General features: G+C 43.1%; 1 protein-coding gene across 2 annotated transcripts; it reads left to right on the top strand.

Moving 5' to 3' along the window:
• Positions 1-67: 67 nt before the first annotated feature.
• Positions 68-17,881, top strand: LOC120550812 (katanin-interacting protein). Of its 2 annotated transcripts, XM_039787671.1 has the most exons (29): positions 69-241; positions 840-955; positions 2,773-2,861; positions 3,151-3,326; positions 3,767-3,879; positions 3,996-4,097; positions 4,251-4,400; positions 4,659-4,899; positions 5,165-5,296; positions 6,051-6,202; positions 6,451-6,557; positions 6,773-6,869; positions 6,976-7,185; positions 7,545-7,682; positions 8,485-9,346; positions 9,895-10,662; positions 10,752-10,960; positions 11,243-11,321; positions 11,411-11,588; positions 11,793-11,958; positions 12,246-12,412; positions 12,499-12,563; positions 13,839-13,949; positions 14,449-14,588; positions 14,669-14,770; positions 14,862-15,022; positions 15,627-15,656; positions 15,987-16,072; positions 16,190-17,881. In XM_039787671.1, the coding sequence occupies exons 2-29, from the start codon at positions 944-946 to the stop codon at positions 16,246-16,248; spliced, it is 4,902 nt and encodes a 1,633-aa protein (XP_039643605.1). In that variant the 5' UTR covers positions 69-241; positions 840-943; the 3' UTR covers positions 16,249-17,881. The 2 variants fall into 2 exon arrangements, with proteins under 2 accessions (XP_039643606.1, XP_039643605.1); XM_039787672.1 differs by lacking the exon at positions 15,627-15,656 and having other exon boundaries at positions 68-241.
• Positions 17,882-18,014: the final 133 nt, after the last annotated feature.

Below are 18,014 nucleotides of genomic sequence, written 5' to 3'. Positions count from 1 at the left end.
GGCTGTGTGTGTGTGGTTGGGTTTTGTAGCGCTGGGTTTTGTGGAGGCTTGTCTCGATGTCGGAGTTGCTGCAGGCGGAGAGCGGACAGGCTGGGGCGTGTCTGACACTGATGTGGATCTCCCCATTGGTGGACAGCTATCCTGGTTACCAACCAACACTACTCACTGGGCACATGAGAAAACACAGAAAACTCGTAAAATCCAAAGCTAATTGCTAACGAAGTGCTGTTTTACAGGGACAGTAAGTGCTTTTCTAATATCTGTTAGAACCAGAGTAAAATGTGTACGATAATATGAGCGCATAAGACTGTTTTTGTGTCATTTTATGTTGACAAGATAGATCCATGCTAACGCTAACTAGTTAGCTCCTCAGTTTGTTATTAGCGTCAATGCTAACTAGGTTGCTTGCTAACGTTGTCTCTGCCACTCTATGCTGCCACTATGCCCAGGAGGTAATTTGTGCGATTAACCGTTGACCCGTAAAAGTACTGGAAATTTGCAAAAAGCGTTAGTTAGCCGTGTAACGTTAATGTTACCACAGTCAGAAATGTCTCTAGCGTGTTAGCTATTAATGCCATACAAATCAATCCAGTTAGCAAACGTTACCACCCATCTGTCAACTCATTGCCCGAATAACGGTTAACGTAGCGTCAAACTGTCTCAAATGAGTTTTTGTTATAATAAAATTTGTTAACTTCTGGCTTTGAAATAGAGGATATTATGTATTAGTTCTCTAGTCGTCCAGGGGTGGGGGCGACATTTTAAATGAACTGCATTCAGGGTAATTTAGGTTTATGTCACCGGTAACCTTGGGGTTGTCATCTGTGTTCCCTCTGCAGTGGTAATCCAACACAACACAAATTTCAATTATATCTTTGGAGAATCATCGGCCCTTCAAAATGTGGGTTAGGGTTATGTGAACAGCATCACCTGCAGCCACACAATGCATAACGAGGTGAGCAAAGATCGTTTTATCATCTGCTCTGCCAGAGTTCACACCACTGTCATTTTACTTAACAAGAGACACTATCAAAAAGCTCTCTAATTTTCAATGCATTCGCAACAATGCATAGCATATTTTACAGCAGTTTTCTCTATTCTCTGTCACTAACAAGTACTCTCTATTCTTCCTTCAATTTCCTTTGCTTCTCTTCTGCTCCTGACATTGACAGATGCTGTAGCCTATAGTTGACTTGTAGAAATTAAGTAAGGGCTTTGTGATTTCTTTGCTCGTCTTGCATGATGATTTATGAAAATGTTATGGCATGATAGGTGACTGTGTTATGCAGACAACTGATGCTCCTTCCAAGACATGCATACACATGTGTCTAATTTACCACTGGCTGAGGGTCAAGGCCTATGGTCAGGGCCAACATTTTTTAAGACTGAACTTGGCAGACATCTGCTGTTTTAATGACGATGATTTAATTTGAATGAGTCCAGCAATGTCTAAACAAAATTCATACTGTGAGGATTGTAGACCACTCTGTTGGGATTTTAAATTATGTGATACTGTAGATCTGTGATTTTTTTTTTTTTTTTTTCTTCAATATGCAAGCTGGCTTTTAAACACCATTGTCAGTTGTTTATCACTCTCTAGTTGACATTTTAAGTGTTGATTCACATGATAGATTTCTGACATGTATTGTCAATGCTAGTTTCTTTGAAAGGGCTACATTAAACATGTCCCCCCCCCCCCACACACACTTTTCAAAATCCCCCCTCCCACTTTGAAATTAGGTTGATATAATTGTATTTATAAGTCTCTGTGATTGTGAAGACATCTTTTTCTTATGCATAGTTTAGTACTATTCTTTCTGTCATTATTTATCAATATGGTCAACTTACAGTAATTATTGTTTTGTGCCCCCCCCCCCCCATTTCTCAAACCAAAGTTACACTCTTGCTTTATTTATTATGTGTTCCAGTCACTCTGTAACCACTGTTGAGCTCACACACCGAATGAGAAATTGGTAGCACAACCTTTTAAAGAAGAGCATGAATTTGACATGGCATGGATTTATAAAAAGTGTTGGAGTTACTCCTCAGGGATCCTGGCCCATGCTGAGTCAGTAGTTTCCCGCAGTGTGCGCATTTTTTTCAGCAATGCCTTTTGCTGTGATAACTATTTTGCCACCTCATCTCAAAATTGAAAGTCTGCATGCCTTTAGAGTTTATGAAATATTGTCATGGTCCAAAAATCATCATTGTTTCAGTGTGTCCACACAAACTATATCTTGTTCAGCTACAGCTGAAATCATCATGATACAAATGGTGTTATTCAGCAGAAAAATATTAGACTGTTCAGAGATGGATGCACCTGGACTCCAACAATGTTACAGTTTGCAAACGTGTTAAAGTGATGATCAGTTCTTAAGGGTCCGCAAGAAAACATTCCCAATTACTGACATCCCATTTTTAACCTCAGGACTGACACTGACTGAACGTCTTTTGATCCTGATGCCATCCTTGTACCATTAGATGGTTGACTAGGCACATTTGGCACCAAAGACCCTACTATACCACATAGCAAGTTACATAATTTTTTTTTGTCTATCTGCTATGGACAGTGAACATCTTGACACATTGCATGTGCTATATTGATGCATTATTTATTTAAGACTGGAAGAGCAAGTTGTGCTTACATTTTGTGATGTGGGTACTTGTGCAACAATGAGGTGTATTGTGACAAATAGCTGACGTAGGCTTTTCTGACTGCATTTTGTGTGTGTATGTGTGTGTGTGCGCTTACTAATGCTGGTGTTCTTTAAGGAGAGTAAGACGTGCCAAGGAGAGAAGCTAGCCTCTGCTGTGGATGACACTCTGGATGAATATTTAATCGCTCTTCAACACAAAAACAGGTGAAGTATGAGCACAAGCTGCTGGGTAGAGCCAGATTGGATTTCACAGAGGAGATACACAACTCCTCCACAACTTTCAATGCTGCCTAATAGGAGCACTGATTGGTTACTAGCTTTGAGATATACTAAATTAGTGTGTGAAATGTGGGAGAATGGAGGTTAGAGTAGCTTGAAAACGTGGTGTTCTCCTGTGAGTCCTAAATCTTGATCTTAGCCATCTCGAACATTAGATACACTGATTTTATTTTTCATATTGTAGAGGTAGACACCAGTTTTCTTTTCTCCTCAGGATACTAAAGCGCCTTAAAGTCAAAGACCCCAGGGAGATTGAGTTGGAACAGCTTGAGCAAGGTTTTTCCATTTATCTTAATGGAGCCAACGCTGAAGCCAATAGGAAGCAGCCCAAGAGCTCCAACCACAAGTCTGTCACCTCCCCACCTTCTTGGAGGCTGGCACGTACAGCAGGTACAGTATGCTGCTGCTGGACCAAAATAAACCCACAGACACTCAAAAGTAAAACATCTTATATAAGACCTCATTATTTTTTTACCTCTATTGTGCAGGGGAAAAATTAGTTTTTGAGTATTCTATCATTTTTACACTGAAATGGAAGGCGCCACCTCATACTCATATTACACATATTTTTGTTGCTTCTGTCATTTTCAGACCATATGGAACACAAGCTAATAGCCACCACTCCTCAGCTTGTAGTTTGCCTGGTATGATCCCATGCCCAGTCCCAGTGAATAAATGATAGTGACAGTTGTAGCTGGCAGCCAGTTTTTTTGTTCTTTCTTTATGTACTGTGGACCATCTGCGTATGTGACTGCGTGTTCCTTTTCCTCTGAGGCAATAGTCAGCTGCAAGCTGCTCATGTTCCTCTCTGTGCTGTTACTCATCGGCAGATGTCTGTCGAAGCGCCCACCAGTTAACTGAAGACAGCCGTAATCTGGAGCAGGCCCCCAGGAAGAGGAACCACACTGCCCCAGGAAAGGTCCAGAGGAAAGAATGGGTGCAGGTAGAGGCTTCTGTTTACTTGATATATATTTAATCCTTGATTGTGATGCATCAAAAATAAATATTTTCCTGTGAAAGCACACATGCTAAATATTTCCTCTTTTGACATGTTGCCAGGATTCTGTCAGAATTCGAACAGAGGAAGGACCGAGTTTGCAGATCTCCCCAGAAATACGCTACTCTGAGGATTTTGAGCCCTCTGAAAGTGTAGACATGGAGGTAGAGTGAAGACATAACAATGCCTACTAGAATGTGTGTGGGTGTTTTTTTTTTTTAGGGGAGGGGCTATGTGTCAGATGCAGCTGTCTGTACTACTAAGCATCTCTCCATCTCTGCCATTTCCCTTCTATCCAATCACCATGTTTCATGCAGAGCTCCAGTCCGCGCTCGCCTCGTAGTCCCTGCTCCCCAAGGAACACCTGCAAGGTGTCGCGCTCCTTCAGCTCCAGGCATGAGAGCCAAGGAGGCCAAGCAAATCAGGAGTACAATGAGAAGGTACTTCTCAACCTTGAGGAAGTGAAGGTGAGCAGAAGAAGAAATATGTAAACTGTTTTGTTTCATCATTGTCAAGGTAGCATTAGATGTACGGAATCATCTAGATTTGTTTCCTGCTCTGGGTGTTAATTTATGAAGTTTTTTTCAGTGGTAGTCACACATATCAAGGGAATGCTTAAAAGGTCAGCATGCACGTGTGTACGTTTGCGCCTGTGAGTGTTTACACTGATGACTGTGTGCAACTGTGCATGGATGCATGCGTAAACGCTGACCTTTGTAAACTAGGTTCTGCGACGCAGCCTGGAGGTTAGCATGCGGCGAAGCAACCGCGGCTCGGCGGGGGAGGAGTCTGACGAGGAGTGGGTGGAGGAGCAGATCGAGAGGGAGGAGAGCACTGAGAGTCTGGACGAACTGGGGCTGCCTGTCTCGTCCTCCAAGTCCTCCTCCAACCCTCGGCCCAGCAGCTCCCAATGCCGTTTCAACTCAGCAAACCTTGTTGTCCTGGACTTTGGACCCTCAGCTAAAGGTAGGCGTCATATGTCAATTTGTTATTGATTTTTAGGGCGAGTCTTAATTTGCCCAGAGTGGCTCCATCTCCTGCTTATCTGCTTCATCAGCACTGACCTGTACACATGGAGAATAGGCAAGTACATTAGCTGTCTGTGCACAGCTCAAGTTTTGTGTTAGCCTGCCCTTGGTCCTTTAATGCCTATAAACTCACAACATCACAATATATATTCCTAATATGTTAAAAATAAAATGTTCCTGTATAATTTTCTCCATTATTCCAGGTCGTAAGATTGAACGCTCTCTGTCTGCAAAAAGGAAAGAAAACACTGACACCTTTATACCTTCCAAGCCCATGTTGGTGAAGAGCAAAACATTAGATATGCCACCTTCCAAAGAGAGCTGGGATGGTCAGAGTAAGTCTTTTAACATTTTAAATCCATTCATGGTTTAACAAGCTCTTAAATTTAAAGTACAGTATATGGTCCACAATCAGATTTCCCATTTGGAGCCTTTTAAAAATGTTTCTGTAGATGGATCTGTTATGGCGTTGTTCCATTACATGGTACCTGCTCAACTCGCCTCGCCTCTACTCGCCTTTTTTTGTTTTTCCATTATGAAAAAAAGTCCCTGGTACCTTTTTTTCTTTCTTTTTTTTCTTTTTTTTTTTTAAGTATCGCCTCTGTCGAGGTTCCAAGCGAGCTGAGGCGATACCAAAAGGTGTCATGAAAACCTGCAGACTACTGATTGGTCGGAGAGAATTGTCACTAATCACTGCGTCATCATTGCTAGCGACAGACGGGGGGGGGTCCTGAACAAAACCGCCATTTTTAAATAGTTTAGCCAGCGGTGTTTTTTTTGCTTCCTCCAGCTTCTTTTGAAACAAACTTTGTCTTCGGGCTGTGGCAACAGCCACATGGCGAGAGTCAAAAACAACACACCTTTGACGTTCTGTGTGTGTGTGTGTTAGGAAAACGACAATTTCCTGCGGCATCGCTATGACGAACAGCCACGCTCGCCTCACACATGAGGCGATACTATATCTGCAATGGAAAAAGGAGGGTGGGGCACCGCGGCCGAGCCGAGTAGAGCTGGTACTAGTAGTGAGTAAGCGCCATAGACAGTATGGTGCGTGATTGTTGTTTGAAAGATGTGTGCTTCTTGCTTAAGGGCCAAAGAGTCGGGTGGAGAGGCCCCTGTCAGCAGCCAGAAAGGCTTCTGTTGAGGAGCGAGACTCAGACGAGATGGCATGCAGGGTGCGCCAGGCCATCCAGAGAGAAAACGACCCTTTGCAGAGCCCTGAGCTCTTCAACCGCCACACGGTCTGCATGCCCCACACTGTACATACATATCCCACCCCTACCCACTACTTATTACTACTTTGTTAACAGTTGTTTTTATGCCACCTAGAGTAACTGTTCTATTACGACCTGATATTTGTTTTCATTGCTCTCCCATAATTCTCTACAAATGTACAGTCATAACAGGGATAGTGTTAGGGGTTTTAATAAACTCCGCCCCTAAAGCTTATGTATCTCTCACTCTTCTATTTTGCTTCCTCTTTATCCAGGGCAGGGGACACCAGATGATGAATGGCTTAGCGCACCACAACAGCCATGACAAGGACGGGAACAGTGTCACCGTGGCCATGCAGAGAATTACGCTTATGGGCCCTGGGTATGCTGACAGAATATGGCACATACATCCTTTAGTGTCAGAACAAACATAATGCCGTTTTATAAAACCGAAATGTATGGCATGTACACCCTCTGATCTTGAAGAATTATTTATCAGCATAGCCACCACAGTGCTTAGCCATCCCTCACCATTAACCTAAAGGTCAGGCATCATAGACAAAGCAGCAGAGCTGAGGATGTCATCCTTCTGTTCAGGCAACAACAGAAACTGCTGAAAGCCTTGGAGAAGCTTGAAGCAGGACCCAGCTGCAACATTCCTCAGAGTGTCAAAACCGACCATAGCAAGCAGCCGGTGAGTCAGTAGCACCGTCTCGCAGTTCAGAATGAATAATCAGAACAGTGCTCGGTGTGATGGAGACATAAGTGTACAGAAGCAATGTTTTGTGTTTTCATCGCAGAGAAAGCTGTCCTCGGCCGATGTCACCCCAACATTATATGTTACCATGGAGATCCTGTCAAACTGGGGGAACGCTTTGCAGGTTGGGCTCACTGAGTTGCAGTTCTTCTGCCTCAGAAACAAGAAGGTGTATGTGTCGCCACACGACCTAGACATCAGGAACGCTGACTACCCCGGCAATCTGGGGGCGCTTGTCAACGGAAAGGTGAAGGTGAGCCTCCATCGTCATCACATTTGCAAATTATCTTTGGATAAAATTAAAAGTACAGTGGACTTTTTTTTTCACAGCAGACAAGACATTGTGACTTGTCATTGTGACTTATAGCAGGAAAAGATCATTAATTAATAATTATGGCTCTGCTCCACATTATTGTCCCAGTAGGCCATTACAATAAACAAGCATGCACAACAACAGGGCTCTGAAGCTTGAACACCTAAATGGGATGCAGCCTTCATTTTACACCTGTCTGTTGTGTAAAAGGCCGATTACATGGTAGTCCTTGACATTTGTGAAGTAATGTGTGTATATAAACGCAATACAGATTTTTGCCCATTTTCTTTGGTTTACAGACCACCAAAGAGCGTCACATGTGGACGTGTTTGTTCCACCCTCCCATCCAACTCTACTTCATCATCAGGAACACGGAGCGCTCCCCAGACTTTGGAATATCTCGCATCAAAATCTGGAACTACAACACAAGCCTCAATGTATGTTTTTTTTTCTTCTATATGTGCAATAATTACAGTTTGTAATAAGTTCAATTGTTAGATACCATTTGTTCAACACAAGTGCAATCCGTTTCACACATCATTTGATTTACCCCTCTCTCCAGTTCAGAGATTATTCATTTCGCTGTCTGAAGCACTAGAGCTTACAAATCCATCATGCTCGTGTGTTGTCACTATAATACGGTGGTGTATTGGTGTGGGGCCGTGGTTCTCTTTTAACATTGGCTGGCTGAGTTGCCAGTCAGACTGTCCAAATGTGGAACAGTGAGAGATTAGCCCTAGAGGATTAGTGTTGGGGAAACGTGGGCTTCTGCCTCTCAACTTCACTGCTGTTCATAGAGGGGTACAAAGGCCCCACCGTATCTCTTTCTGTGTTACTACAGCTATCTAGAGTTACTTGATGTCTTGAACCTGAAAGGTAAGGAGCTGTCGGTGGGTCTGAGCTTTACCTGGGTTTAAAGTAGTTTACTGTCTAGACGATCGAGCAGATTTGAGTTGGGCTTTAGCCATTTCCTCATGGCAGCCATGGCTTTATATCTGTGAGAGCGCTAATTACCTCTAGCTTGGACAGCTCTTACTCTTCATATGAGAAATAGGTAAAACTATACTTTTTGGGATTGCAGCTTTCATTCATTATGTACTCATAATATTACATCATATGAAATGCTAAATTAATTCCTGTGATAACAATTTAACCCCAAATCCTTTCCTTTTAAAATAATTGGGCATTTTGTAGCTTGTAACCTGACTCAGGTAAATTAAAGCTCTGTTTCTTTTTTAGGATCTCGACATTGGTGCACGGCATATAAAGCTGTACCTTAACAGCACATTGGTGTTTGAAGGTGAGCTGGAGAAGGGCTGCGGCAACCACGTCTTTGACTACAGCACCACAATTGACCTCCAGGATTTCCAGGTTTCAGACTCCTTGTTTTCCAGCCCTGTTTCTTCAGCACACAATCTACGGGGTGCCAGCCCCCAGCGCCATGAGGACAGAAAGGGTGGGGAGGGCAGCAGCACCCAGCACCACCACAGTTGGAATCCGCAGCCATCAGATGCAGGCCAGGCTATGGTAGACATGCAGGAAAAACCACATACCTTGCTACCACCCATCACTCCTTCACCAGTGGGGGTTTCATCCTCCGCTCTTCGCTTCTCCACACAAAGAAACTCTTTTGACCTGTCTGCTTCAGAGGAGCCCCTCTCTCTTCGGCAGCAGGTGGAGCAGCCTGCGACCATGGAGCAGACGGTCACCACCCAGCCGTCCTCCTCACGGGTGGCCCCGCAGTGGCTGCAGCCCCTGAGCAGAGGAGCTCCAGAGGGCTGCGAAGCCAGCAGGGAGAGGCCCCGATGGCTGGTGCCTCAGCACTCTGCAGAGCCCATATCTCCGTCAGCCTCGTCCTCTTCAATGCTCCCGGAGCTGCCGTGTAACCCAGGCAGAGTGTGTAGGGGGATGGAGAGGACAGTGAACGGGGATCAGTGGAAGCCTGACTCTTTGGACCTAAGCTGCGACCTGCTGGAGGAGCTCGCGGAGCAAGCCCAAGACAGGCCCATCAGTGGGCGCAGGAGCTCATTTCGAAACACTGCAGTCATTGCCAGACAGACAGAGGAGCAGCACCTTAGAGCTACTGCACTTTCATACACAGGTAGAAATGTCTAAAGTTATGATACCTAAACACAAAGGGACACTTTTATATGTGATTATTTCACCCTTGTGATTTATTTTGGGCTGTATTTCACCTATTATTAAGCAATCAGGCTACCCACAAGCTCTATAAATGTCTTTCAAATGATTAAAATAAGATTGTGGAAAGGGGCAGATTGTTGGGCTTTGGGTTACAAAGCTGACTGCCGCTTCCATTTTAATCTTGCAATCTCCCAGACTGCAAATAAATAAACCACTTGATTTAAGGGCTGTTTGTGACTTACGCAAGTACAAGCAATGTACATCCCAAAGATACTGTACAGGTGTGTTTTCACATCTTTCTCTTGCCTGTGAACACATTTTAAAACAAGGGAACTGCTAAATATGGTCTTATTTGAAATGGGCTCATTTTTTAAATGTGTATCTAGACAGAGATGAGATCTTTAGTGTATGGCATGTTTGATGATAAATGTAAAGGCAGTTTACAGTCATAGAAAGATTTCCTGGGGCTTGTTAGTAATTATTAGCTCATCTTTGTGTATTCTCCAGAGGAGCCAGTTCCATTGGTGAACGCAAGCAGGAGGCAGTGCACCCCTCTGGCCCAGCTGCACAGCCAACAGGATGACACCCTCAAGGAGTCCTGGGACTCTCTCACTAAGTTCAACCAATGCCAGCGTGGACGCATCTCCAACATGGGCTTCGAAGGTGACATCTTCGATGAGTTCCTCCAGCGCCAGGGCCGTGGTCCAACCACAGTTCCAGTCAACCCTTCCACAGCACCCAGGAGCCCACATTCCTCCGTCACCACTCAGGGGGCACTGTGTGAAGGCCCTGACGATGATCCATCCATGGAGCGGGAGGACGAGTTTGAGATCCCTGTGCTGCCGCAGGGCCAAAGGCTGGTCATCAACATCCTGTCCACCTGGGGCGATCGCCACTACGTGGGCCTCAACGGCCTCGAGGTGTTTAGTTCCAGTGGAGAGCCCCTACGACCTGCTCACATCCTTGCTGACCCTCCAGACATCAACATTCTGCCTGCGTACGGCAAAGATCCACGCGTGGTCACCAACTTGATTGATGGCGTTAATCGTACCCAGGATGACATGCATCTTTGGCTAGCACCTTTCACCCCTGGTTGTAGCCACACCATCTTTCTGGACTTTGGAGCTCCCTACCAAGTGGCCATGATCCGTGTGTGGAACTACAACAAGTCACGCATTCACTCCTTCCGAGGGGTGAAGGAAGTGGAAATGCTGCTGGATGGAAGGTGCATCTTCAGGGGCGAGATTGCCAAGGCATCTGGTACCCAGTCTGGAGGTAGCTGAACAGAACAGCCTCACAAGTTTTTAATACTCTTTTGTGTGTTACTTTTGATCAAGTTTTTTCTCACTTTGCTGTCACTTCAGAGTTGGACCAATTCGGTGACACTATCCTGTTCACCACTGATGATGAGATCCTGGAGGCTATGTCTCGTTATGATGAAACCTTCCTCGGTGAAAGTGAGGGTCCCGAGAGCCTGGTGGCTGAGGAGGAGCTGCAGAGACCACGCACCGCTGATGGAGAAGGAGAGGAAAGACCCTTCACACAGGCCGGCTTCCGAGAGGAAGACCTCAAAGTAAGTACAGGTCTTTTCAGCAGTGAGAACAGGTTTTCCGAATGTTTTTATTTTTTTTTATCTTCTTCTTTAATGGTAAACGTCAAAGTTATTTAGGCACCTTATTCCCAACTGTGACAGTGATGACTAAACAAAGACCCAGAACATTTAAACCATCTGTTCAGTAATATAAATGAGGATTAATTGTGTAGAAAGCACAGAAAGCACCTTGCTGGCAGCACAACAGGCATCAAGAGTAAATTATTCAATTATTGGTTGTATTGTGTTCACATGTTGTCTTAGTTGAAACTTCACCTCAACCCCACTGTGAGCCAGTCTGAGGAGAACATGGAGCATATTCCTGGGATGTACACTGGAAATTGTGAGTAGATAATCAGCATCCTGTCGTCACATAATCAGTTCTCTGTTTGTTGTTTGGATACTTACAATAACGGTCTCCCTCCACTCCAGGCCTTAGACTAGAGCTGGTGTTGACTTGGGGGGACTCCCACTACATGGGCCTGACAGGATTGGAGGTGGTGGGGAAGGATGGGGAGAGTTTACCTTTAGACCTGAGTATGATGGCTGCCTCACCAGGGGACCTCAATGACCTGCCTGAGTACGAATACGACCTGCGCACACTTGATAAGTACGTCTTGAACTACATATATGCAGAGCATGTTGAAAAACACTGACATTTGACTTTTTTTTTTTTTTCCCAGTAGATGTAGTAGAATAACTTTCATTTTTGAGAATGGTCCTTCTCATTTTTACCAGTTTCCTCACTCTACTTTCTGCATATACATTTCTACTACGTCTGGTGCAGTCTTCAGTGTCTGTTTTCATTACCCAGGCTTATAGATGGCCACAACATTACCACTGATGACCAGCACATGTGGCTGATCCCTTTCTCCTATGGAGAGCCCCACATCTTGAACATAACGTTCAACAAGGCCCAGACCATCGCTGGACTCCGTATCTGGAACTACAACAAGTCCCCTGAGGACTCTTACAGAGGGGTGAGATGCGTTTCTGTTCAGGCTCAACCAGTATTTGCTATGAAGTAGCAGTTGTTACAAGAGACAAATGCAAGTTATCTTTCAATTATGACAGTAAACCGTATACATCAAACAATATAATACTGTACTCTGTGAAACAGCTAAATATGATAAATTACATTGCAGTGTCAGTTGCTTCAGGTGGAGCCAGAGGGCGTGGATTAGTTTTTACATTTAACATGAAAGGTTCTATGCAGGAGATTTCAAGCAACACATAAAACATACACGTTTCCACATCGTTGGTTCAGGTGAAGGTGATCCATTTGTTCATGGATGATGTTGCAATCTCCCCATTGGAGGGATTCCTGATCAGGAAAGGACCAGGCAACTGTCACTTTGACTTTGCCCAGGAGATCCTCTTCCTAGACTTTCTCCAGATGCCCACCGCCAACAAGAGTGCAGTGGACTACCACAAGTAGGTGCCAGGCATTTAAGTTGCATATATTGCTATTTCATGAGAAAGTTTGAAAACTGCATTTAATGTTGTTGTGTCTAATTCAGAGGAAGCTTCAAGAAACAAGAACAGGCCAGCATGGACTATGAAGCTCCCATCATGCCTTGTGGATGTATCCTGACATGCTTTGTGTTTATTGCCACTGTGCAATATTGTCAGCTGAATCTTTGGATTTGTTCCATTTGCAGACTCTTCGTTGCAAATGAACAGTTTTTTTTTGTTTTTTTTCTCATTATTGCTTACTGTTAATAATTCAATGATTAATTGTTTGGTCTATAAAATGTCAGTTCATATCAGTAACCTATGTAGTAATACTTTAATATTCTATATGTAGCCATGTTTTGTGTAACATTCATGGCTGGCCCAGTGGTGCTTTAAAGGTACACTGTGTAGTGTTTTAAATATTTTATTAGCTAAAATCAATGTCTTCATTCATAAATATGTCCTCATTGGTGTAAAATTACCTCTGCCAATCATCTGGCGAAGAATTTCTTATCTGTATTTACATTGGACGGGCAAGTCCAAGGAGGTTTCCATGTCGTTACGCCATTTTGAAAAACTATAATCGCTGAGAGGGACATAAAGCACTAGCCTACCTGTCTAGCTAATCCACAACGCGTTTTCGTTCAGAGCCAGCGTCACATGACTGAAACCAACTGAAACGGAGAAGGAGATCGGTGAAAGGCGCTTGTCACTGCCCCGGCAAATTTGAAAGCCTGCACTGCACTTTAGTTCATAATGGAGGATTATACTTATGCCGAGCCACAGGAGAAGGAATCCTTGTCGCCAAAAAAGCGAAAATTGGAAGACATGTTGTCCTAGCTTCTTGGTACATAACAGCTACCGTAGTTGCAACACACATTTGAAAAAGCGAGGCGCTAGAGAGCACTATTCGTTTGAATGCCAAATACAATTTCACCACTAGATGGGAGAAATTCCTACACAGTGTACCTTTTAATGATTATTATTTTATTATTATTATGCCAAAGGTGGAGGTGCAGCCACCAAATACACCCCCTGTGTGCCATCATTAATTCATGGCAAATAGAGTTTGTTAAAGATGAAGGCTGTGTCCAATAATCATCATTCACTACTCTATTTAATTGACACTCATTCTATAGTGAACAATAAATTGGGATTTCTGACACTAATAAACCATCGTCAAAGTAGTGTACGCTTTCGTGGACACTTCGTTTTTGTTTTCCATTACTGGAATTTTTGAGGGAGATAAAGTTAAAACTCAGAATTTAGAAACTCAAATAAAATAGTGGATAGTACATACAGTGCACTACATAGTAAACAGAGAATGACTTTGGACACAGCCCAGGCCTGATGTGTGCTGTACATGGGGTTTCATGTTGTATATTCCTTGACCTTCACCCATCAGTCATCTTTCAGCTGCAGCTGTTAACAACCTGGGGAGACCCGTACTACATCGGCCTCAACGGCCTTGAATTTTATGACCAGAACCACGAGAAGATCATTCTCAGTGAAAACAGTATCCTTTCTTATGAGTTTACAACAACCTTCATGCATCTATCTTCACAAACCTAAACTCTCTTCACCATCTAGAATGTATCCATATAATCATTCACCTTTTGCGCAGTTAAGAATTTGTGGTGTATATCCATAAACGTTGAGTTTAGATAGCTAAAAATCACACATTTACGACTTATTTTACGACCTATGGATATTAAAAACCTACCCTGATACCATGAGATCAAGATAATACCTACACAGTTTGCAGTTTGCATCATATTATCTATGAACGATATGGCTTTACTTGTGGGACAGAAGAAGAGAACTAGAGGAAGGAGACACATTAATAGGTTCTTTAAAGGCCATATATCTGCTACACAATCAGTCTTATTTTTATCAGATTCAGAGAGAGGATGCATACACTCAACAACTGACTTCAGCAATAAATTAGTAATAGCTGTTGAAGGAGTATTAATGGGTATAAATGTGTGTCTGTTCCTCAACATTATTTCCACCAGACATCGCTGCTTTTCCAGACAGCGTGAACGTACTGGACAATGTGAGCGGTGATGTGAGGACTCCAGACAAATTAATAGATGGAGTCAACAGTACCCAAGATGGAAGATGTATGTGGTTAGCCCCGGTGCTCCCTGGACTGGTGAGGATCTGAGAGAGAGTGCATTCAGTTACTCCGTTTTCCAGTACATTTGTGTAAGTGTATTGATTGTATCCACATAGGTGAACCGTGTGTACGTCATCTTTGATCAGCCAGTGACGGTGTCCATGATCAAACTGTGGAACTACTCAAAGACACCACAAAGGGGTGTAAAAGAGTTTGGGGTAAGCCTCTGTCTGCTGTGAGCTGGGCAATCACTTCTTTTTAAATATGGACATCAAGCAGCAATCCGTATGTCTCTGTGTGTGTGTACAGCTGCTTGTGGACGACCTCCTGGTGTACAACGGCATCTTGGACTGTGTAAGCCATGTGGCACGAGGCATTCTGCCTACCTGTGATCCAGTGGTGCCCTACCACACCATCCTGTTTACAGACAACGCCTACATTGCACACCGTGAGAGGAACACTGTCATCAGGTACCCTGGATTTTTAGGGTGTAAATATATGATTGACTTCTTTGGGTTCATGGCTGATCGTATGAAAAGCTCAGCGCCAAATGGTCATAGACAGATAACTGATTACCCTTTAAATAGTCTATATCCTTGACGTTCCACTTCCGGGATTGCTCCGGTGCCGCAGGAAATTCCGCCGGATGCATGTATTTTTTGCCAATTTCCGTTTCCTTCCGCTTTTCTTTTTTGTTAGAATTTTAAACTCTGGTGGATTTATGAGGACTATGGTTAACTGCTGACTATTTTGCAGCGGCTCCATGCGGACCTTATCGCCGGCAATGACGACTGTGATTGGTTTAAAGAAATGCCAATAAACCAGAGCACGTTTTTCCCATTTCCCATTCCGGAATGCTGTGTGGACTAGCCAGACCCTCTTCCGCTCTGCAGCGTGTGGATAGTCTGGCAAAGCGAGACTACCCTTTGAATTACTGTGAATAAATTCATGACTGTTTGATATACAATTCAAAGTCTAAAACAGAACCTGATGGATAAACAAAGAAGGTTAGATTAAAGCCCATTGCCAAGTGGTGAGTTGTTTTGAACAGAGATGTGCTCTTCTCCACTTCAGCCCTCGTTGTGGCAGCAGACACCACCAACAGTGAGTAACAGAGCCTGTGAAAGCCCCACGGCAGCACCTCCCTGTGGTCAATCCCTGTATTGAAGATTCCCCCAGTGCACTCAATTGTCCCCCAGCCATCCCACCACACCCTCCTTACCACACGCTTGACTTGTGATGCCTCGGTCCTTCCTCTCTCTCCTTGGTTCCCTCTCTAGCTCCATCCTTGGTCTCAAGGCCTGGACCCACTGGCTTCAAGCTTTATCAGTCAGCCCTCGATTCTGTGTTGTTCCTTTATTCTAGTACCAATTGGTACAACAAATATGCTTACATGTATCTGCTTGTGTCTTCCTTTTTTTCGCTGTGTTGCAGTAATTATGTGGAGGACCAGGATGTGAAGATGACCAATGAGAATCAGATAGTCCATCACAACAAGAAGAAGCAGACAGCAGACCCAGGTGAGTCAGGGGAACAATTGGACTCTATAGGAAAATCATCATCCGTAAAATAACTTAAATCAAATTTTAATGTGCTGATTCTTAACCAAAAGCTTATTTGTTCTTCCCTTAATGCAGCTCTTCGGCCTAAAACCTGCATGACTGATGGTGGGAAACATGGAAAGAGGAGGTACTGACAGACCGATGATGACAGATGAACAGACGGACGTGGATTCAGTGTTCATGCAAAGAGAGCGGAACTGAAAGGGAGGAACTATGGCTGAATTTTGAAAACGTCCCTTACTTTCAGCAAAGTCAAGTTTGCAAAGATCGAAAGTAGCCATGCTTTGAAAGGGCGACTTGACAGATGGTCCACAATGAAAAGAGCAGAGCTTGCACAGATAACAATGGGTTTGTGTATACACACACACACACACACACACACACACACACACACACACACACACACACACACACACACAGGATTCCACTTTATGGTTGGATCACTCCCCTTTCCCCACCAGGGTACATGTTATACTGAACACATACTGTATGGTTGCCCCGGTTGTCCCTCCCACAGTGCCAGGATAAACCTGTGAGGCTGCATTTTTATCAGCCCTATTATTGTGCCTAGTACTAAACACTATATCTGTGGCTGCTACTTGTGACTTCTGTGTTGTATATTTAAATGCTGCTTGGTGGTTAAATACTTAAAAAAAAAAAAAAAAAAGCCACATGAATACACTCTCACATCAGGATGTGGCCAGTGGTACAGTTATTAATGAATTGTATCCACTGATGAGCCTAGACGATCAGCTCTTTGCCTAATGGGTTTGAGAACTGACCAACACTCCCGCCAGTACACCCACCGGTCGTAATGCTATGCAGACACTAATTTATATCTATTAATGATTTATATCTGTTGGCTAATATATTTCGAAGCCTAAACGGTTTTACTTGGGGAAGTGCTTCCAGGGAGCTTTTCACCTTTGAAAGATTTATATCAAAAGCTAAAATGGAAACGCCTGTAGTTGAAAAAAGTACAGTGGTCCTTTTGTACATTTCAACTTGAAGCTGCACAAAGCTTCAGACTCCACACTTGAATATTCAAAATGTATATTTGGCTTCACAGAATTAGGTCAGTATATTTTTCTGCTTAGCGCCAGGTAGAAAAAAACAACTTGTTTGCAATCCAAGTGACCTTTATCGAAGTTGCTATATAAGGTGGATTTTATGGAGGCAAACATTTCATGAGCCAGTAAAGCAAGTTTTAGTAATTTGGTTGGAAATAAAAAAATAAAAATTAAATTAAATCTACATTTGCTTTAGATTTTGAGTAGATTCAGTAACAGGCACCTTCTAATATGCAAATACTATAACCTTACCTCAAATTGAAAAGAATGATCTTGAAAAAGGGATTTATCTTTATCTATCTCTACCTTCACTATAATACTTAGTAGTTGGTGTTGTGCTGTTCATTCATTCAATATTTACTGTACTAACTTGTTGCATGGGAAATTAGCTGTTACCATCTTTAAATGTTACTTTTGTTTAAAAGGAGTTTTTAGCGCTTCATTGAATAACCATTTCATCCTCCTTACATATGAAAGGAGTAACCGTTATGAAATGCAGTTTTATGTATTTAATTTCAGCGTGTCCAAGAGCAACAATGGTCAATACTCTGTATCTCAGTCCTGCTCTTTAGGTTGGTGGCTATTATTGTGTGTGACATTAGTGTTTTGAAATATTTAATTATTTTTCTAATCTTGATTGAATATGTATATTTGATGTAGGTTTATTTGAAATAAATAAAAATGACACAAAAAAAAAAATATATATAGTATATATCTTCCCTTCCCCCAGTTTTCTGAAAAAGATCATGTCCTGACTAGACCCCATACTGTTTTGAATTAACACAAAGTATCTATTAATACTCACTGGTGGGATGAACAGCTCACCGTAA

The sequence above is a fragment of the Perca fluviatilis genome, chromosome 21, assembly GCF_010015445.1.
Source record: "Perca fluviatilis chromosome 21, GENO_Pfluv_1.0, whole genome shotgun sequence".
Classification (NCBI taxonomy): Eukaryota; Metazoa; Chordata; class Actinopteri; order Perciformes; family Percidae; genus Perca; species Perca fluviatilis.
Note: the sequence above shows the minus strand (reverse complement) of the source record. Positions and strands in the feature narration are given on the sequence as shown.